The 22453-nt window shown below is 51.9% G+C and overlaps 1 protein-coding gene across 3 annotated transcripts in view; it reads right to left on the bottom strand.

Moving 5' to 3' along the window:
* The window catches only part of LOC140403691 (tolloid-like protein 2), a 726814-nt gene that overhangs the window by 163349 nt on the left and 541012 nt on the right, over positions 1 to 22453 (bottom strand). For all 3 annotated transcript variants that reach the window (XM_072491868.1, XM_072491869.1, XM_072491870.1), the window contains 3 exons: positions 11140 to 11257; positions 10101 to 10279; positions 9235 to 9340 (listed from right to left, as the gene is read on the bottom strand). In XM_072491868.1, coding sequence (XP_072347969.1) covers positions 9235 to 9340; positions 10101 to 10279; positions 11140 to 11257 — 403 coding nt within the window. The remainder of the gene's footprint in view (positions 1 to 9234; positions 9341 to 10100; positions 10280 to 11139; positions 11258 to 22453) is intronic.

The following is a 22453-nucleotide window of genomic DNA, read 5'->3' as shown; positions in this document are numbered from 1 at the left end:
ACATCTGGAGAGAGAATCCCCGTGTGTACACATCTGGAGAGAGAAGCCCCGTGTGTACACATCTGGAGAGAGAATCCCCATGTGTACACATCTGGAGAGAGAATCCCCGTGTGTACACATCTGGTTGGAGACTCCCCCCTGTCCACATATCTGGACTGAAAATGCTCCATTTTAAAACATCTGAATAGCCACTTTCTTGTTCACACACATTTAGACGGGCATTGTCCCTCGTGTACACACCTGGGCAGGCGTTGGCCATGTACGTAGATCTGGATGGGCTCAGGTTCAATTATAAATCAGAAATGGCATCAACGGGGCTAAATGTTCGCTTGTCACCAGAGCTCAGCAGTGAAATCAAATGTCTGGGACTGGGACTGGGACTGGGACTGGGACTGGGACTGGGACTGGGACTGGGACTGGGACCCCCACCCCCCCCACCCCCCCACCCCCCCCCCCCCACCCCCCCACCCCCGGCTGAGGAAAGGTCAAGGATCAGATTTCTGTTGGTGAGGCTGAAGAGTGAATTGAAGGGGATCGGAGATACACAGACTTTGCAATGGGCCAATGGGAATGAAGGAACCCTCCACACAAACTGGCTTGGCAAAGGGTTCTGCACAAAAGCACAGTCGACTCTATGAAGTTAATTAAATATGGAACCCAGCTTGAGTGTACCTGCTTTCACGGAAAGGGTGCTCGTTACGTGACCAAACGTGCTTCCCTCAAAGGGCAGGGGTGAGAGGGGAGGGAGCAGAAGTGATTGAGGGCAAGTTCAAAGGCCTCAATTCTTAGGATTCTTAGGGGGCTCAGCGGGAGAACTCATCCCGCTGGCTCCAGCAGCCCCAGCCAGATTGGCCAGCACCTCTCCAGGCACAGCGCTGCAGTGGCCGGAAGAGGGACTGCAGGGAGCTACCTGCAACCCAAGTCCAAGGGGACAGGCATGTGACAGTGGTCCCAGGGCAGCGAGAGTAGGAAACAATTTGGGGGTGCGGAGGAGGGGGGTTTGCGAGGTGGGTGATCTGGATCTCGGGGGATAGGCCAGGGAAGGAAGGAGGTCAGTGGAGGTCACTGGGTCTTAAGGGTAGGATATCCACAGTCAGAAGGGGCCTTCTGATGGAGGCGGCCTCTGCTCCTTTCTATCCGAGATCAAGCAGCGCGCGATTCTATCCGAGATTCTCCCATCCACCCGTCAGCCTAATCATTGAGGCTTTGCGGAAAAGGACCCTGACGTAGCTGCAGGTTTGGCCACTTGATGGTCTTAATTGGGGCAAGGGTGGGCTGGGCATCCCAGGCAAGGCCCAACAGCCCCTACCACAACATAAAACCACGGCCGGGGTCTGGAACCTGGACCCTGGAACCCGTCAATGGGATTTCCCACTCCCATCTCCCCCCCGCCCAGCCCCCAACCATCCCCCCAGCTTCAGAACCTGCTCAGAGGGGGAGTGTACAATTCTGGCCAAGCAGTTGAGTTGAGTAGCTGTTGGGAGATAGGACCGCGATTTTACGGCCACGCTGCTCCAGGAAAGATCTCACCGCAGCGCAGCGTAGCCAATAGAAGCCGGGAGACTCTGCGCCTGGGATCTACCCGACTCGCAATGCCTCCGGAGATCTAACACGATCTCACGAGATGTTGCGATGTAAATCCAGCCCTTTTAGCTAATCTGCATATCAGAGCCAGACAGCTAGTCTCACTTTAATGTGCAGATTCCCGGTGTACCCGAGGCGCTGGGAGCTATTCCCTTCACCTCAGAGACCTCGGGCGGCTGCTGTTCTGCTCTGGAGTCGGTGATCCACCCTGACCAGACCTGTGCTGTACCCGGCAGGAAGATCTCTGATAGCCTCGTGCTACTCAGGGATATGATCGCCCACGTGCAGGACAGGAGGGTGGACACCTGCCTCATCAGCCTTGACCAGGAGAAGGCTTTTGACAGAATATCACACACCTACATGATGGATGTGCTCTCCAAAATGGGGTTTGGGAAGGGAATTCGCAATTGGACCAAACTGCTCTACACAAACATCTATAGCGCAGTCTCAATCAATGGATGGGAATCAGAAAAGTTCCAGATCAAATCCGGAGTCAGGCAGGGCTGCCCTCTCTCCTCTGCCCTTTTTGTGTGCTGCATAGAACCTTTTGCCGAGTCCATCAGGAAGGATCCGGGTATAAGAGGAGTGACGATCCCAGACAGCGAAGGCATGCAAGTCAAGGCCTCCCTGTACATGGACGACGTTGCCGTCTTCTGCTCGGATCCCGCATCTGTACGCAGGCTGTTGAATGCCTGCGACCAGTTTGAACTGGCCTCGGGAGCCAAGGTAAACCGGGGCAAGAGCGAGGCCATGTTCTTTGGGAACTGGGCCGACCGGTCCTTTGTCCCCTTCACTGTCAGGTCAGATTACCTGAAGGTGCTGGGGATATGGTTCGGAGCTGCTGGGGCGTGCACCAAAAACTGGGAGGATCGCATAGGAAAGGTAAGACAGAAACTGGGCTGGTGGGAGCAACGCTCCCTCTCCATTGCGGGCAAAACCCTGGTCATCCGGTGTGAGGTACTCTCGGTGCTACTGCACGTGGCGAAGGTCTGGCCCATAACCCGACCCTACGCCGCAGCAGTCACCCGAGCCATCTTCAAATTCATCTGGAGATCCAAGATGGACCATGTCCGAAGGGACACCATGTACAAACCTCTAGAGAAGGGAGGGCGGAACGTACCCAACGTCTCCCTCATCCTGTTGGCCACCTTTGTGTCCAGCTGCATCAAGCTGTGCGTGGACCCCCAGTATGCAAACACCAAGTGTCACTACATACTGAGGTTCTACCTGTCCCCGGTGTTAGGAAGGATGGGCCTGGCCTCATTGCCGCGGAACGCTCCAAGTAGTTGGACCGTACCGCACCACCTGTCCTTCGTGGAAAAGTTTTTGAAGAAAAACACCTTTGACCACAAGGCAATGAAGCAGTGGTCAGCACGTAATGTCCTCAAGGCCCTCAGGGAAAAGGAGACCATGGAGGACGTTGGATGGTTCCCTGAGCAGACTGCCAGAGTCATCTGGCAGAACGCCTCATCACCAGAACTTTCAAACAAGCACCAAGACCTAGCTTGGCTGGTGGTGAGAAGGGCCCTCCCTGTCAGATTCTTCATGCACACCCGAAGGCTCTGCGCCAATGCACGCTGCCCTCGGAGTGGCTGTGGGGGAAATGAGACGGTCACCCACCTCCTTGTGGAATGTGCCTTTGCAAAGAAGGTCTGGAGAGAGGTGCAGTGGTATTTGTCAAGATTCATCCCGAACAGATCTGTGACACAGGACTCTGTGCTCTACAGACTGTTTCCAGGGACACACACCGAGACAAATATCAACTGCTGCTGGAAGGTCATCAACTCGGTGAAAGACGCTCTTTGGTCTGCCCGAAACTTGCTGATCTTCCAGTGCAAAGAATTGTCCTCGACCGAGTGTTGCAGACTGGCACATTCCAAGGTCCAGGACTACGTGCTGAGGGACGCACTCAAGCTTGGGGCAGCTGCCGCCAAGGCGCAATGGGGAAAGACCACTGTGTAAGGTCTCTCCAGCAAATGTACACCGAGGGGCGGGTAACAGTGTAAACCCCCCTCGGTCTGGGCCACCAACACTCCAATGTATAAAACAAACATGACAATGTAAATATTTGAGAAGGAATTGTAATGTAAAGAGTGATATGTGTATAAGAATATCAAAATTGAATGGAAGAAAGTCAAGGCAATGTGTAACTCTGCCGGAAATGTACAGTCAAGACAATTCGAAATGTCCTGTAATGCTTATGATAAATTTTATGAATAATGTATATTTTTTTGAACAAAAAAAACTGGTCTCCACAAATGGGGAACGGCACTCCGCATTGTGAGTGGGACAGCACTCGCGGGACCTCCCAGGGGATCCGAGGCCCCATGTACACGGGCAAGGTGATACCCTGGCATGGCTGGTGCTGCCCAGGTGCTCTTGCAGTACCACCTGGGTGCCAGACTGGCACTGCCAAAGTGGCTCTGCTAGCTGGCAGGGCCAATGCTGAGTTGGTGATGCCAAGCTGGCATTTTCTTTGCAGCGATGATCAGGTCTGGGGTGCCCTGGGTGTTGGGGAGTCCTGGGGGACCTGGGGACCCTCCCATGGTGAGATGGGGCACGGGAGGGGGTTCAGGGGTTGCTTCGGGTGCTCCAGAGATCAGGATGACATTTAGCCGAGCTCCTCAGTGCACAGGAAGGGTCTACGTGCGGCCTCAGCCTCGTGTTCCCCACTGGAAGTGGAACTAAATAAAAGCAGGTAATTACAGGCCAGCGAGTCTTACATCAGTGATAGGGGAATTATTGGAAAAAATTCTGAGGACAGAATTAATGTTCACTTGGAGAGGCGAGGATTAATGAAGGATAGTCTGCGTGGGTTTGTCAGGCGGAGATCATGCCCAACAAATTTGATTACATTTTTCAAGAAGGTGACTAGGTGTGTAGATGAGGGCAGTGCAGTTGATGTAGTCTACATGGACTTCAGTAAGGCTTTCAACCGTGGAAGCCGGTGACTAGTGGTGAGCCTCAGGGGTCGGTGCTGGGACCACAACTTTTTACAATAAACATTAATGATCTGGAAGAAGGCACTGAAGGCACTGTTGCTAAATTTGCAGATGATACAAAGATCTGTAGAGGGACAGGTAGTATTGAGGAAGCAAGGGGGCTGCAGAAGGATTTGGACAAGCTAGGAGAGTGGGCAATGAAGTGGCAGGTGGAATACAATGTGTAAAAGTGTGAGGTTATGCACTTTGGAAGGAGGAATCTAGGCACAGACTATTTTCTAACTGGGGAAATGCTTCGGATATCAGAAGCACAAAGGGACTTGGGAGTCCTTGTTCACGATTCTCTTAAGGTTAACGCGCAGGTCAGTCAGCAGTTAGGAAGGCAAATGCAATGTTAGCATTCATGTCAAGAGGGCTAGAATACAAGACCAGGGATGTACTTCTGAGGCTGTATCAGGCTCTGGTCAGACCCCATTTGGAGTATTGTGAGCAGTTTTGGGCCCCGTATCTCAGAATGAATGTGCTGGCCTTGGAAAGGGTCCTGAGGAGGTTCTCAAGAATGATCCCTGGAATGAAGAACTTGTCATATGAGGAACATTTGAGGACTCTGGGTCTGTACTCGTTGGAGTTTAGAAGGATGAGGGGGGATCTTATTGAAACTTACAGGATACTGCGAGGCCTGGATAGAGTGGACGTGGAGAGGATGTTTCCACTTGTGGGAAAAACTAGAACCAGAGGACACCATCTCAGACTGAAGGGGCGATCCTTTAACACAGAGATGGAGGAATTTCTTCAGCCAGAGGGTGGTGAATCTGTGGAATTCTTTGCCGCAGAAGGCTGTGGAGGCCAAATCACTGACTGTCTTTAAGACAGAGATAGATAGGTTCTTCATTAATAAGGGGTCAGGGCGGGGCAGCATGATAGCGCAGTGGGTTAGCACTGCTGCCTCGCGGCACCGAGGTCCCAGGTTCGATCCCGGCTCTGGGTCACTGTCCGTGGGGAGTTTGCACATTCTCCCCGTGTTTGCGTGGGTTTCGCCCCCACAACACAAAGATGTGCAGGGGAGGTGGATTGGCCACACTAAATTGGCCCTTAATTGGAAAAAATGATTGGGTACTCTAAATTTAAGAAGAACATAAGAAAATAAGGGTATCAGGGGTTATGGGGAGCAGGCAGGAGAATGGGGATGAGAAAATATCAGCCATGATTTTATGGCGGAGCAGACTCGATGGGCCGAGTGGCCTAATTCTGCTCCTATGTCTAATGGTCTAATTTGGCTAATTTGCCCAAAATCAGTTCAGTGGCAGGAAGCAGAGGATGATGGTTGAAGATTGTTTTTGTGACTGGAAGCCTGTGGTCCAGTGGGTGTTCCACAGGGATCGATGCTGGGTCGCTTGCTGTTTTTAGTGTAGATTAATGATCAGGACGTTAATGTGGGGGATCTGATCAGTGAGTTTGCAGGCGACACAAAAATTGGTGGTGTGGTCAATAGCGAGGAAGAAAGACTTAGATTACAGAACAATATAGACGGACTGGTTAGACGGGCAGAACAGCGGCAACTGCGATTTAACCCTGAAAAGCGCGAGGTGATGCATTTTGGGAGGATTAACAAGGGAAGGGAAGATACAATGAATGTTCGGACCCCAGGAAGTACAGAGGGCCAGAGGGACCTTGGGGTGATAGTCCATAGATCGCAGAAGGCAGCAGGACAGGTAGGTGTGGTTCACAAGGCCAATACTTGCCCTTATTCGCCGAGGGACAGAGTTTAAGAGCAGGGAGATTATGCTGGAACTTTATAAAATGTTGGTTAGGCCACAGCCAGAGTATTGTGAGCAGTTCTGGAATCCACTGGAAAGGGAGCAGAGGAGATTTACCAGGATAGAATCATAGAATCATAGAAGTTTACAGCATGGAAACAGGCCCTTCGGCCCAACCAGTCCATGCCGCCCAGTTTTTACCATTAAGCTAGTCCCAGTTGCCCGCACTTGGCCCATCACCCTCTATACCCATCTTACCCATGTAACTATCTAAATGCTTTTTAAAAGACACAATTGTACCCGCCTCTACTACTACCTCTGGCAGCCCATTCCAGACACTCACTACCCTCTGAGTGAAGAAATTGCCCCTCTGGGCCCTTCTGAATCTCTCCCCTCTCACCTTAAACCTATGCCCTCTAGTTTTAGACTCCCCTACCTTTGGGAAAAGATGTTTACTATCTACCTTATCTATGCCCCTCATTATTTTATAGACCTCTATAAGATCACCCCTAAGCCTCCTACGCTCCAGGGAAAAAAGTCCCAGTCTATCCAGCCTCTCCTTATAACTCAAACCATCAAGTCCCGGTAACATCCTAGTAAATCTTTTCTGCACTCTTTCTAGTTTAATAATATCCTTTCTATAATAGGGTGACCAGAACTGCACACAGTATTCCAAGTGTGGCCGTACCAATGTCTTGTACAACTTCAACAAGACGTCCCAACTCCTGTATTCAATGTTCTGACCAATGAAACCAAGCATGCCGAATGCCTTCTTCACCACCCTGTCCACCTGCGACTCCACCTTCAAGGAGCTATGAACCTGTACTCCTAGATCTCTTTGTTCTATAACTCTCCCCAACGCCATACCATTAACTGAGTAGGTCCTGGCCTGATTCGATCTGCCAAAATGCATCACCTCACATTTATCTAAATTAAACTCCATCTGCCATTCGTCAGCCCACTGGCCTAATTGATCAAGATCCCGTTGCAATCCTAGATAACCTTCTTCACTATCCACTGTGCCACCAATCTTGGTGTCATCTGCAAACTTACTAACCATGCCTCCTAAATTCTCATCCAAATCATTAATATAAATCACAAATAACAGTGGACCCAGCACCGATCCCTGAGGCACACCACTGGTCACAGGCCTCCAGTTTGAAAAACAACCCTCTACAACCACCCTCTGCCTTCTGTCGTCCAGCCAATTTTGAATCCAATTGGCAACCTCACCCTGGATCCCGTGAGCTTTAACCTTCTGCAACAACCTACCATGCGGTACCTTGTCAAAGGCTTTGCTAAAGTCCATGTAGACAACGTCTACTGCACTGCCCTCATCTACCTTCTTGGTCACCCCCTCAAAAAACTCAATCAAATTTGTGAGACATGATTTTCCACGCACAAAGCCATGCTGACTGCCCCGAATCAGTCCTTGCCTCTCTAAATGCTTGTAGATCCTGTCTCTCAGAATACCTTCTAGCAACTTACCTACTACAGACGTTAGGCTCACCGGTCTGTAGTTCCCAGGCTTTTCCCTGCTGCCCTTCTTAAACAAGGGCACAACATTCGCCACTCTCCAATCTTCAGGCACCTCACCTGTGGCTGCCGATGATTCAAATATCTCGGTTAGGATGCTGCCTGGGCGGGAGACTTTTAGCTGTGAAGAGATTGGATAGACTGGGGTTGTTTTCTTGGAGCAGAGGAAACTGAGAGGGGGACAGGATTGAGATGTATAAAATTATAAGGGACGTCGATAGGGTTGATAGGAAGGAACTTTTCCCGTTAGTAGAGGGGTCAATGACCAGGGGGCACAGGGTTAGCAGGAGATTCAGAGGGGGTGTGAGGAACAACCTTTTCACCCGGAGGCCGGTGGGAGTCTGGGACTCGCTGCCTGAAAGGGTGGAGGAGGCGGGAACCCTCACAACATTTAAGAAGTATTTAGATCAGCACTTGAAATGCCAGAGCAGACAAAACTACGGAGCCAGTGCTGGAAAATGGGATTGGGATAGATTGGGATAGGTGGTCGATGGCCAGCACAGACATGATGGGCCAATGGGCAGAAGAGCTTCTTTCTGTGCTGTAAAGTCCTGTGTCTCTATTTCTGATGTCGCAGCAGAGCAAGATCCCATCAGCAGTAATGAGTAAACGGGTGAGTTTCTCTGTTTTGGGGTGGTGCTGGCTAAGACACAGGAGGAGCGCTCCTACTCTTCCTCCTGTGGTGCACAGGAACCTTTACACCTGATGGAATGGGCAAGGCAGGAGGAAAGAGCCTTGCTGGAGCCCCTCATCGGAATGATGCTAACTTGCAACAATGGGACACAGAAACTGGACACTCAAAATCCCTCGGGAATGTTATTCCCCCGGCCTCCATCCCAAGTTGCTCCTTTAATGGGATTCAAACACAAATCCTCAATCCAATTGACACAGGCCGAGACGGTGAAATCTGGGAATCAGAGGTGAGGGGAGGAGGACAAGGGCAGCAGGGTAGCATTGTGGATAGCACAATTGCTTCACAGCTCCAGGGTCCCAGGTTCGATTCCGGCTTGGGTCACTGTCTGTGCGGAGTCTGCACATCCTCCCCGTGTGTGCGTGGGTTTCCTCCGGGTGCTCCGGTTTCCTCCCACAGTCGAAAGATGTGCGGGTTTGGTGGATTGGCCATGGTAAATTGCCCTTAGTGCCCAAAATTGCCCTTAGTGTTGGGTTACTGGGTTATGGGGATAGGGTGGAGGTGTTGACCTTGGGTAGGGTGCTCTTTCCAAGAGCCGGTGCAGACTCGATGGGCCGAATGGCCTCCTTCTGCACTGTAAATTCTATGAATCTATCTATGAAAAGATGATCAAAGCAACAATTCCCAGTGAGGGTCTCGCTCCCAGTTCAGCAGCACTGATAATCTACAATCGCTGGTTACCATTTACAGGAAGAACAAAATCAACAAAACCTTGATGGCCAACCTGGAGAAGGTGTTTCTGGCATAATGCATGATACTGTCAAAGTCATACGTCTCTCCCAAGGAATTGACTTCCGCAGGCTCCATCTTCAGGAAGTTGTACTCCTGCCCTGTGACACAACAACAATCAGCGTTACCATGACACCGGGAGAGGCTGTGAACTGAATTGCCGGTTTGACGGCTTGGCTAGTGAACCTCACTTCCCAAAGGCACCACTGCCAACATCGGATTGGCCAGCAGCAGGTTGACAACCTCGGCCGTTTTCAACCAGGGAGAAGTCAGCAAGGAAACTCGTCCAACTGCTCCAACCAATCAAAACTGGCAAATAACAAGGAACTAACCAATCAAATCGGTGAGATGATTTTGGGAAGCAGCCATTTTGCAAATTCACCATTCATCCCTCTGGGATTCCCCAGACTCTGGCCCAGCTGTGCTCCCTCTGGGATTCCCCAGGCTCCGGCCCAGCTGTGCTGCCTCTGGGATTCTCCAGACTCCGGCCCAGCTGTGCTCCCTCTGGGATTCCCCAGGCTGCGGCCCAGCTGTGCTCCCTCTGGGATTCCCCAGGCTGCGGCCCAGCTGTGCTCCCTCTGGGATTCCCCAGACTCCGGCCCAGCTGTGCTCCCTCCGGGATTCCCCAGGCTCCGGCCCAGCTGTGCTCCCTCTGGGATTCCCCAGGCTGCAGCCCAGCTGTGCTCCCTCTGGGATTCCCCAGGCTGCGGCACAGCTGTGCTCCCTCTGGGATTCCCCAGGCTCCGGCCCAGCTGTGCTCCCTCTGGGATTCCCCAGGCTCCGGCCCAGCTGTGCTCCCTCTGGGATTCCCCGTGCCTCCACACTGCGAACATGGTCTTCGGGGGGGATGAGGCCTCTTACCAGGCTGAATGTTTTCCCGGATGATGCTGACATGAGCGTCTCTGTCCGGCCTGGTGTGTTCGTGCCAGAACCCGATCACATGTCCCAACTCGTGAACGACAATCCCAAACTTATCGCAGTTTTTGCCGATGGAGATGGCCTGGGGACCGCCCCCTCGCCGACCGACATAGGAACAGCACCTGGAGACCAATCAGAGTACAGCTTCCCTCAGCACATGCTCAGTGTGTCTCCGTCCTCCCCAAAATATACTCTGCCCAAAATGGAAATCTGACCACTGAATGTGGTTTACAACCAACACAATACTTCTGAAATGTGGTTACAGTTCTAATATAGGACATGTTACAGCCGATTGTCGCACAGGAAGATCCCACAGATAGCGCAGGAGGGTGTCATGGTAGCACAGTGGTTAGCACTGCGGCTCTCACAGCACCAGGGACCCGGATTTGATTCCCGGCTTGGGTCACTGTCTGTGCAGAGTCTGCGTGTTCTCCCCGTGTCTGCGTGGGATTCCTCCGGGTGCTCCGGTTTCCTCCCACAGTCCAAAGACGTGCAGGTTAGGTGGATTGGCCGTGATAAATTGCCCTTAGCATTTCCCAAAAAAGGTTAGGTTGGATTACTGGGTCACGGGGATAGGGTGGAGGTTTTGGCTTGAGTAGGGTGCTCTTTCCAAGAGCCGGTGCAAACTCGATGGGCCGAATGGCCTCCACCTGTACTGTAAATTCTATGATTCGATGAGGGAAATGACCAAATCGTCCAGGATTAAATGTTGTCTGGGGCAATGGTGAGACTGCCTGCTCCGGGGCAACAACCCTGGGCGTTCTCATCAGTGAATTCTTAAATGAATGGTCACCCTTATTCATACTTGCTTTTTATTAGATGTCTATACTCAACAAATTTATGGGATTTGAACTCTCCTCAAGAGCGATCGTGTAGGCCTCTGGATTATTCAACATTACCGTTCCCTCGCTCTGTGGTATCGCCACAAAATAAGAATTTTGCCACCGGTCAAAACCCAACCTTTCGATTCAAATACACTTACCCACATGGCCTGTACGTGAAAACGATGAAACTTTCCTCGCTGCTTCGCTCCACAAATGTCACACAGGTAAACTTCTCCCAGTGTCTCATTGCTTGTTTAAATATGGCTCTCTGTGTTCCTAAACCATTTCAAACACAGTGGTCATTGAGGCGGGCTGAGCGGGGGGGAGGGGGGGGGGGGGGGGTGGGGGGCTGTCACATCCACAGCTCGCAGTATAATCAGTGACAATCAATCCCATTTTTCCGTTTTCCAGCCCTTCCCACGGGTATGGTCTTCCAGTCCCGTCGCTGCCGACCCCTCGCTGTGCGCTCCCCAGTGGCAGAGGGTGCCAACAACAGGGCCCACCGCCGGCCAATGGCAAGCCGCCTCCTACCCCACCCCCCGCCAACCCCAGGGTGGGGAGCAGGAACTCGCCCCCAGTGAGCGGCACCTTCAGTTTCTGGGCAGGATGTGGTGGATCCCGGCCTGCCCAGGTTGTGTTCATGTGCATTCTTCTCACTGTTATAGATTCCATTCAGATAGGGGTGTGGTGGCAATTCTGTAAACCTAGGGCGGCACAGTAGCACAGTGGTTAGCACTACTGCCTCACAGCGCCAGGGACCCGGGGTTCATTCCGGCCTCGAGTGACTGTCTATGTGGAGTTTGCACTTTCTCCCTGTGGCTGCGTGGGTTTCCTCCGGGTGCTCCGGTTTCCTCCCACAGTCCAAAGATGTGCAGGTTAGGTGGATTGGCCGTGATAAATTGCCCCTAGATGGGATTACAGGGATAGGGTCGGGGACTGGGCCAAGGTCGGCTGCTCCTTCACGGGATCGGTGTAGACTTGATGGGCCGAATTGCCTCCTTCTGCACTGTAGGCATTCTATGATTCTATGAAAGCCTAGAAATGTTATTCAGGGCAGCACGGTGGCACACTGGTTAGCGCTGCTGCCTCAGCGCCAGGGATCCGGGTCCCTGACGGGTCCTCTTTCAGAGGATTGGTGCAGACTAGATGGGCTGAATAGCCTCCTTCTGCATTGTCAGGATTCTATGTAATGGCTTGGCTGAAACCTCCCGAAAGAACAGAGTGCAGCTTGTCACCGTGACTGAGCTTGGGAGTTTAGTGAGTTAGGGAATTTGATGCAGTGAGAGAAGAGGGAAGCAATAAAGGTGAATAGTTTGCTCATTTGTCTTTCAAATTCTGCAGTATTTGTGGGGGGATTTGATGGAATGGCCAAATCTAGAGTCCCCTGGTTAGCTAGAAGCATGCAGAGTAAGATGAAGCAGAAAAATAAAGCTTCTGATTGTTTGGGATCTCCAGTCCAGTTTAAAAATGATGCAGGAAAAACTTGCAGTTTTCCCATTTACAATGGTGCAACTCTGAGATTGCAACAGACTCAATCAGCAAAACTGAAAAGATAAGAATAGCCACAGTGTTAATGCTACTGGAGAAGGACTGCCACAACGTGTACACCACCTTAAATCCAACAGGCGAGCAAAGGCAACAGGCAGCAGAGATTTTGAAAGCTTTGAATGTACATTTTCATCCCTGAATGAATGTTACATATGAATGATATGTATTCAACACCAGAGTTCAGAGTGTAATCAAGACCACTGAACGGTATGTCATGGCAGTAATACATCTGGAAAAATCATGTGAATTTGGACAGGTACATGATGATCTGATTAAAGATAGATTGGTCCTCGGCCTGAGGGACCCCTTGGTGAGTGCAAGTTAACTGAAAGATGAGAAACTGACGCTAATGAAAGCAATAGGTGTGAGTCAAAATGTGGAAGCTGTGAAATGTCAGCTAGAGTGTTTGTATGGCAGGGCGGAGCAGGAGATACATCGATACAAAGATACATAGAAGATAGGAGCAGGAGGAGGCCTTTTGGCCTTTCGAGCCTGCTCCGCCATTCATCACCATCATGGCTGATCATCCAACTCAATAGCCTAATCCTGCTGTCTCCCCATAGTCTTTGATCCCATTCTCCCCAAGTGCTATATCCAGCCGCCTCTTGAATATATTCAATGTTTTAGCATCAACTACTTCCGGTGGTAATGAATTCCACAGGCTCACCACTCTTTGGGTGAAGTGTCTCCTTATCTCTGTCCGAAATGGTTTACCCTGAATCCTCAGGCTGTGACCCCTGGTTCTGGACACACCCATCATTGGTAACATCTTCCTGCATCTACCCTGTCCAGTCCTGTTAGAATTTTATAAGTCTCTATGAGATCCCCCCCCATTCTTCGGAATTCCAGCGCGAACAATCCCAACCTAGTCAATCTCTCCTCATATGACAGTCCCGCCATCCCTGGAATCAGCCTGGTAAACCTTCGCCGCACTCCCTCGAGAGCAAGAACATCCTTCCTCAGAGGAGACCAAAACTGCCCACAATACTCCAGGTGTGGCCTCACCAAGGCCCTGTACAATTGCAGCAACACATCCCTGCTCCTGTCCTCGAAACCTCTCGCAATGAAGGCCAACATACCATTTGCCTTCTTTACCGCCTGCTGCACCTGCATGCTTACCTTCAGCGACTGGTGCACAAGGACACCCAGGTCCCGCTGCACACTCCCCTCCCCCAATTTACAAACATTCAGGTACTAATCTGCCTTCCTGTTTTTGCTTCCAAAATAAATAACCTCACACTTATCCAAATTATACAGTGAGCTAGAGAAGCCGGAAAGAGAAATGCAATTGCAGACAAAGGGCAGGATGCAAGTATTACAGTGGGCAGGGTGCACGGAACAAGAGGAACTGTTCAGCATGAGGAAAAGCAACGTTTTAACAGCAAGAGGCAGAATCATTTCGCACACAAGTCTTGGCTAGAAAAAAGCAAACCGAGCCGGTCCAGATGGCCATTGGAGAGATTACACCAGACGGATTTGATGAAGAACTAACTACAACAGGTTGGTCCAGTCAGGTTTACAAGAGACAAACGGTTTGTGATTATTATCAGGAATACTGCAGAGGAAAAGTATCGAGGAAACAAGAAATGTCAGATAGTCACTGGTGTGTCACCTGGAGCATAATCACCTTCATCGATCTGTGTGAAGCGGCTCAATATGGAGATCTGAAAATGAGGCCCTCGAGCGGCTAGTGCAGACATGATGGGCTGAATGGACCCTTTTTGCACCAGAGCTTTTCTATGGTCCTATGGTTTACTACCAGTACTAAAGGGGCCTGATGGGATTTATCCTAGGATTCTCTGGGAGGCCAGGGAAGAGATTGCTGGACCTTTGGCTTTGATTTTTATGTCATCATTGGCTATAGAAATAGTGCCAGAGGACTGGAGGACAGCAAATGTGGTCCCTTTGTTCAAAAAGGGGAGCAGAGACAACCCCGGCAACTATAGACCGGTGAGCCTCAGGTCTGTAGTGGGTAAAGTCTTGGAGGGGATTATAAGAGACAAGATTTATAATCATCTAGATAGGAATAATATGATCAGGGATAGTCAGCATGGCTTTGTGAAGGGTAGGTCATGCCTCACAAACCTTATCGAGTTCTTTGAGAAGGTGACTGAACAGGTAGACGAGGGTAGAGCAGTTGATGTGGTGTATATGGATTTCAGCAAAGCGTTTGATAAGGTTCCCCACGGTAGGCTATTGCAGAAAATACGGAGGCTGGGGATTGAGGGTGAATTAGAGATGTGGATCAGAAATTGGCTAGCTGAAAGAAGACAGAGGGTGGTGGTTGATGGGAAATGTTCAGAATGGAGTTCAGTTACAAGTGGAGTACCACAAGGATCTGTTCTGGGGCCGTTGCTGTTTGTCATTTTTATCAATGACCTAGAGGAGGGCGCAGAAGGGTGGGTGAGTAAATTTGCAGACGATACTAAAGTCGGTGGTGTTGTCGACAGTGTGGAAGGATGTAGCAGGTTACAGAGGGATATAGATAAGCTGCAGAGCTGGGCTGAGAGGTGGCAAATGGAGTTTAATGTAGAGAAGTGTGAGGTGATTCACTTTGGAAGGAATAACAGGAATGTGGAATATTTGGCTAATGGTAAAGTTCTTGGAAGTGTGGATGAGCAGAGGGATCTAGGTGTCCATGTACATAGATCCCTGAAAGTTGCCACCCAGGTTGATAGGGTTGTGAAGAAGGCCTGTGGAGTGTTGGCCTTTATTGGTAGAGGGATTGAGTTCCGGAGTCAGGAGGTCATGTTGCAGCTGTACAGAACTCTGGTACGGCCGCATTTGGAGTATTGCATACAGTTCTGGTCACCGCATTATAGGAAGGACGTGGAGGCTTTGGAGCGGGTGCAGAGGAGATTTACCAGGATGTTGCCTGGTATGGAGGGAAAATCTTATGAGGAAAGGCTGATGGACTTGAGGTTGTTTTCGTTGGAGAGAAGAAGGTTAAGAGGAGACTTGATAGAGGCATACAAAATGATCATGGGGTTAGATAGGGTGGACAGTGAGAGCCTTCTCCCGCGGATGGAAATGGCTGGCACGAGGGGACATAACTTTAAACTGAGGGGTAATCGATATAGGACAGAGGTCAGAGGTAGGTTCTTTACGCAAAGAGTAGTGAGGCCGTGGAATGCCCTACCTGCAACAGTAGTGAACTCGCCAACATTGAGGGCATTTAAAAGTTTATTGGATAAACATATGGATGATAATGGCATAGTGTAGGTTAGATGGCTTTTGTTTCGGTGCAACATCGTGGGCCGAAGGGCCTGTACTGCGCTGTATCGTTCTGTGTTCTATGTTCTAAAGATCATTAGGAGTATTAGGTTCAATATATTATAAAATAATTATTAGTTAAAACAGAATAAAGGTGGCAACTGCAGAATGTAGGAGTTCCCGCAGACCAGCGTGATCCAGGATAAACACGTCTGCCGTGAGTGTGAGCCGCTCCAGACGCTCTGGCTCAGACGCTCCAGACACTCTGGCTCAGACGCTCCAGGGGCTCTGGCTCAGACGCTCCAGGGGCTCTGGCTCAGACGCTCCAGACGCTCTGGCTCAGACGCTCCAGACGCTCTGGCTCAGACGCTCCAGACGCTCTGGCTCAGACGCTCCAGACGCTCTGGCTCAGATGCTCCAGGGGCTCTGGCTCAGACGCTCCAGGGCCTCTGGCTCAGACGCTCCAGGGCCTCTGGCTCAGACGCTCCAGGGGCTCTGGCTCAGACGCTCCAGGGCCTCTGGCTCAGACGCTCCAGGGCCTCTGGCTCAGACGCTCCAGGGCCTCTGGCTCAGACGCTCCAGGGCCTCTGGCTCAGACGCTCCAGGGCCTCTGGCTCAGACGCTCCAGGGCCTCTGGCTCAGACGCTCCAGGGCCTCTGGCTCAGACGCTCCAGGGCCTCTGGCTCAGACGCTCCAGGGCCTCTGGCTCAGACGCTCTGGCTGAGACGTCCAGGGGCCTCTGGCTCAGACGCTCCAGGGGCTCTGGCTCAGACGCTCCAGACGCTCTGGCTCAGACGCTCCAGACGCTCTGGCTCAGACGCTCTGGCTGAGACGTCCAGGGGCCTCTGGCTCAGACGCTCCAGGGGCTCTGGCTCAGACGCTCCAGACGCTCTGGCTCAGACGCTCCAGACGCTCTGGCTCAGACGCTCCAGACGCTCTGGCTCAGACGCTCCAGGGGCTCTGGCCCAGACGCTCCAGGGGCTCAGGCTCAGACGCTCCAGGGGCTCTGGCTCAGACGCTCCAGACGCTCTGGCCCAGACGCTCCAGACGCTCTGGCCCAGACGCTCCAGGGGCTCTGGCTCAGACGCTCCAGGGGCTCTGGCTCAGACGCTCCAGACGCTCTGGCTCAGACGCTCCAGACGCTCTGGCTCAGACGCTCCAGGGGCTCTGGCTCAGACGCTCCAGGGGCTCTGGCTCAGACGCTCCAGGGGCTCTGGCCCAGACGCTCCAGGGGCTCTGGCTCAGACGCTCCAGGGGCTCTGGCCCAGACGCTCCAGACGCTCTGGCCCAGACGCTCCAGGGGCTCTGGCTCAGACGCTCCAGGGGCTCTGGCTCAGACGCTCCAGGGCCTCTGGCTCAGACGCTCCAGGGCCTCTGGCTCAGACGCTCCAGGGGCCTCTGGCTCAGACGCTCCAGGGCCTCTGGCTCAGACGCTCCAGGGGCTCTGGCTCAGACGCTCCAGACGCTCTGGCTCAGACGCTCCAGGGGCTCTGGCTCAGACGCTCCAGGGGCTCTGGCTCAGACGCTCCAGGGGCTCTGGCTCAGACGCTCCAGGGGCTCTGGCTCAGACGCTCCAGGGCCTCTGGCTCAGACGCTCCAGGGGCTCTGGCTCAGACGCTCCAGACGCTCTGGCCCAGACGCTCCAGGGGCTCTGGCTCAGACGCTCCAGGGCCTCTGGCTCAGACGCTCCAGGGGCTCTGGCTCAGACGCTCCAGACGCTCTGGCTCAGACGCTCCAGACGCTCTGGCTCAGACGCTCCAGACGCTCTGGCTCAGACGCTCCAGGGCCTCTGGCTCAGACGCTCCAGGGCCTCTGGCTGAGACGTCCAGGGGCCTCTGGCTCAGACGCTCCAGGGGCTCTGGCTCAGACGCTCCAGGGGCTCTGGCTCAGACGCTCCAGGGGCTCTGGCCCAGACGCTCCAGGGGCTCTGGCTCAGACGCTCCAGGGGCTCTGGCTCAGACGCTCCAGACGCTCTGGCCCAGACGCTCCAGGGGCTCTGGCTCAGACGCTCCAGGGGCTCTGGCTCAGACGCTCCAGGGGCTCTGGCTCAGACGCTCCAGGGGCTCTGGCTCAGACGCTCCAGGGCCTCTGGCTCAGACGCTCCAGGGGCTCTGGCTCAGACGCTCCAGGGCCTCTGGCTCAGAGACTCTGAGCTGGAGGCAGAGCTGCAGACACGAAGACAAATCAGGGAGGGCAAGAATTACCTGGACACTTTGTATCAGGAGGTGGTCACTCCCCTCGGCCAGCGTCTTCTGGTTCGGTCAGTGGTCAAGGACAGTATGGTGTGACTGTGAGTAAGGCAGGTGAGGTGACCGGAATGGTAGTTGTGGAGGAGCCTTTGCAATTCATAGAATCACTCCAATACAGAAGGAGGCCATTCGGCCCATCGAGTCTGCACCGACTCTCCGAAACAGCACCTGATCTAGGCCCACTCCCCGCCTTACCCCCATAACCCAGTAAACCCCACCTAACCTTTTGGTCACTGAGGGCAATTTATGATGGCCAATCCACCTAACCTGCACATCTTTGGACTGTGGGAGGAAACCGGAGCACCCGGAGGAAACCCACGCACACACGGGGAGAACGTGCAGACTCCGCACAGTGAGTGAGCCAAGCCGGGAATCCTGGTTACCTGGCACTGTGAGGCGGCAATGCAAACCACTGTGACGCCCATGCACAGCAGGTGTTAGGTTCCTGCATCATGTGGGGACGAAGGCAGGGAGTGGAAACAAACTGAGCATGGTAGAGGAAGCCGTTACAGTGGGGTAGTCAATAGGAATGTAGTGGGGATAGGGGACAGCATGGCCAGGAGGATTACCACAGGTTTACATACCCGAGAGGGTGATCTCAGCCGGCTGTGACATCTGCCTGGGCCAAGCTTCAGAACATCTGCTCGGGGCTGGAGAGGAACCTGCAGTGGGGGCTGGGCCTCCAGTTGTCATCGTCCATGTTGGCACCACAGACATTGATCGGACTAAGAAAGAAGGGTTCATGCGAGAGCAGGTGTAGTGAACCAAAGGGAGTCGATGAGTGAAGGGTAGCGGCATGGGGAATGATGACCAGAATGCAACAGGAAGGGACAACGAGCGAAAACCAAAGATCACAACGGCAGACAAGAGACACGGGCTTGAATTTTCAAGGTGGCAAGTGTTTGGTGTCAGTCATCTGGAAATCTGGCCGTCGATTGGCAGAAAGCAGGACACCCGTCCTCACCTGGATAGCCCCACCTTGGATAGCTGTCGGCCAATCAGGTTGGCCGATGTACCTCAGGCACAGCGCTGCAGTGGCTGGAAGAGGTACTGCAGAGCCACGCCCAAGACTTAGTCCCGGGTCAACAGTTCTGGTCAGTATAACGGGTCAAGGAGAGGGAAGGTTAGGGGATGCCCTGCGGGGGTCGGAAGAGGGTGTAGATCTCAGGTTGGGCAGGGAAAGGCCATTAAGTGGCCACTTAAGGACCTTAATTGGAGCAAGTATGGGCTTCTGGTCTGAGGTCCTATCACCCCTGCCTTAAAATCACATCCGGGTCAGGCGGGCCGGATCCGGGAGGGAATCCTGTCTGTGGCATTTTACTCTCCTGCCGCCTCAGAACCCGCCCAGAGGGAAACATGAATTTCTGGCCAGGGTTGCAGGGTGACCAAGGCTGGGACCTGAATATTGAAGGGTATTTGACACTTTGAAATGATGGGAAGCTGGGAAAAGGTGGCGAGGTAGCTTTGTTAATTAAGGATGTCGTCAGTACAGTCGTGAGAGGTGACCTTAGCTCAAATGAAGAAGGTGTAGAGCCAGTTTGGGTGGAAATTGGGAAAGAACGCGGACACCTGAGGGGGTAGTTGATAGGTGCCCGAACAGTAGTTGCACCAAAGGACAGAGTTTACAGGAAGAAATAAATGGAGCGTGTAAAAAAGAAAACGCAATAATCATGGGCAGCTTTTCTCTATGTATAGATTGGGCGAATCAGATTGGAAAAGGTAGCTTGGAAAATTAGTTTGCCGAGTGTTTCGGGGACAATGTCTTTGAGCAGCACATGGAGCCAATCGGGAAGTAGCTATTCTAAACCTGATAATGAGCAGTGAGACAGGATTAATCAATAACCTCATGGTAAAGGAGGCACTAGGCAACAGCGATCATAACATGATAGAAAGTTATATTCAGTTTGAAGGGGAGAAGCATGGGTCTAAGACTAGTGATCTAAACCTGAATGAAGATCATTATTAGGATATGAACGCAGAGCCAGCGAAAGTGAACTGGGAAACTAGTTTAAAAGATAGTGGTGGTCTTTGAAGGAGATACTTAATAACCTCAGCAAAGATTTATCCCAGTGAGAAAGAAAGACTCTTTGAGAACGATGCAGCATCTGTGGCCGAATATAGAAGAATTACATTGAAGAAACACGGTACAAACCTGAAAGGATTACTGGTAGATCAAAAAATGAGTCAGACTGTAAGAACCAGCAAAGAATGACTTAAAAGAGATACCGAGGCAGAAAGCAGAGTCCAAGAGAAAGGTAGCTCATAGTATAAAAACAGATAGGAAGTATTTCAATGGGAAAAGAGGAATTACAGCGAGTCTTCCACAGAGTGATTCTGGGGAATTGAGGTCGGATAAAGTGGAGCATTGACCAAGAATTTTGTGTCTGTCTTCACTGTGCACGATTTAGAAAACTTCCCAAAGATACTCGAAAACCAAGAGCTGAAAGGGAGGGAGGGGCTTAAAGGAACATAGACCATACACTGCAGAAGGAGGTCATTCGGCCCATCGAGTCAGCACCGACCCACTTAAGCCCTCACTTCCACCCTATCCCCATAACCCAATAACCCCTCTTAACCTTTGGGCAGCACGGTAGCATTGTGGTTAGCACAATTGCTTCACAGCTCCAGGGTCCCAGGTTCGATTCCGGCTTGGGTCACTGTCTGTGCGGAGTCTGCACGTCCTCCCCGTGTGTGCGTGGGTTTCCTCCGGGTGCTCCGGTTTCCTCCCACAGTCCAAAGATGTGCAGGTTAGGTGGATTGGCCGTGCTAAATTGCCTCTAGTGTCCAAAATTGCCCTTAGTGTTGGATGGGGTTACTGGGAGATGGGGATAGGGTGGAGGTGTTGACCTTGGGTAGGGTGCTCTTTCCAAGAGCCGGTGCAGACTCGATGGGCCGAATGGCATCCTTCTGCACTGTAAATTCTATAATAATCTAACCTTTCTGGACACTAGGGGCAATTGATCATGGTCAATCCACCTAACCTGCACAATCTTTGGACTGTGGGAGGAAACCGGAGCACCCGGAGGAAACCCACGCAGACACGGGGAGAACGTGCAGACTCCGCACGGACAGTGACCCAAGCCGGGATCGAACCGGGGTCCTCAGTGCCGTTAGGCAGCAGTGCTAACCATGCCGCCCCATGAAGTAACGGTGCTGACTACTGTGCCACCGTGTCACCCAAGTGGTAACTTTATTCAAGAAAGGAGGGAGACAGGAAGCAGATAAGTACAGACCATAAGAACATAAGAACTAGGAGCAGGAGTAGGCCACCTGGCCCCTCGAGCCTGCTCCGCCATTCAATGAGATCATGGCTGATCTTTTGTGGACTCAGCTCCACTTTCCGGCCCGAACACCATAACCCGTAATCCCTTTATTCTTCAAAAAACTATCTATCTTTATCTTAAAAACATTGAATGAAGGAGCCTCTACTGCTTCACTGGGCAAGGAATTCCATAGATTCACAACCCTTTGGGTGAAGAAGTTCCTCCTAAACTCAGTCCTAAATCTACTTCCCCTTATTTTGAGGCTATGCCCCCTAGTTCTGCTTTCACCCGTCAGTGGAAACAACCTGCCCGCATCTATCCTATCGATTCCCTTCATAATTTTATATGTTTCTATAAGATCCCCCCTCATCCTTCTAAATTCCAACGAGTACAGTCCCAGTCTACTCAACCTCTCCTCGTAATCCAACCCCTTCAGCTCTGGGATTAACCTAGTGAATCTCCTCTGCACACCCTCCAGTGCCAGTACGTCCTTTCTCAAGTAAGGAGACCAAAACTGAACACAATACTCCAGGTGTGGCCTCACTAACACCTTATACAATTGCAGCATAACCTCCCTAGTCTTAAACTCCATCCCCCTAGCAATGAAGGACAAAATTCCATTTGCCTTCTTAATCACCTGTTGCACCTGAAAACCAACTTTCTGCGACTCATGCACGAGCACACCCAGGTCTCTCTGCACAGCGGCATGTTTTAATATTTTATCATTTAAATAATAATCCCTTTTGCCGTTATTCTTACCAAAATGGATAACCTCACATTTGTCAACATTGTATTCCATCTGCCAGACCCTAGCCCATTCACTTAGCCTATCCAAATCCCTCTGCAGACTTCCGGTATCCTCTGCACTTTTTGCTTTACCACTTATCTTAGTGTCGTCTGCAAACTTGGACACATTGCCCTTGGTCCCCAACTCCAAATCATCTATGTAAATTGTGAACAATTGTGGGCCCAACACTGATCCCTGAGGGACACGACTAGCTACTGATTGCCAACCAGAGAAACACCCTGGCCCTTTATGAGCCCATGCTGCGTCTGTCCAATGGGACAATTTCCATCCAGATGCCTCGCTATTTCTTCCTTGCTGATAGATTCCAGCATCTTCCCTACTACCGAAGTTAAGCTCACTGGCCTATAATTACCCGCTTTCTGCCTACCTCCTTTTTTAAACAGTGGTGTCA

The sequence above is a fragment of the Scyliorhinus torazame genome, chromosome 28, assembly GCF_047496885.1.
Source record: "Scyliorhinus torazame isolate Kashiwa2021f chromosome 28, sScyTor2.1, whole genome shotgun sequence".
NCBI classification, from domain to species: domain Eukaryota; kingdom Metazoa; phylum Chordata; class Chondrichthyes; order Carcharhiniformes; family Scyliorhinidae; genus Scyliorhinus; species Scyliorhinus torazame.
The sequence above is the reverse complement of the archived record's forward strand: the minus strand, read 5'-3'. Positions and strand labels throughout refer to the sequence as shown.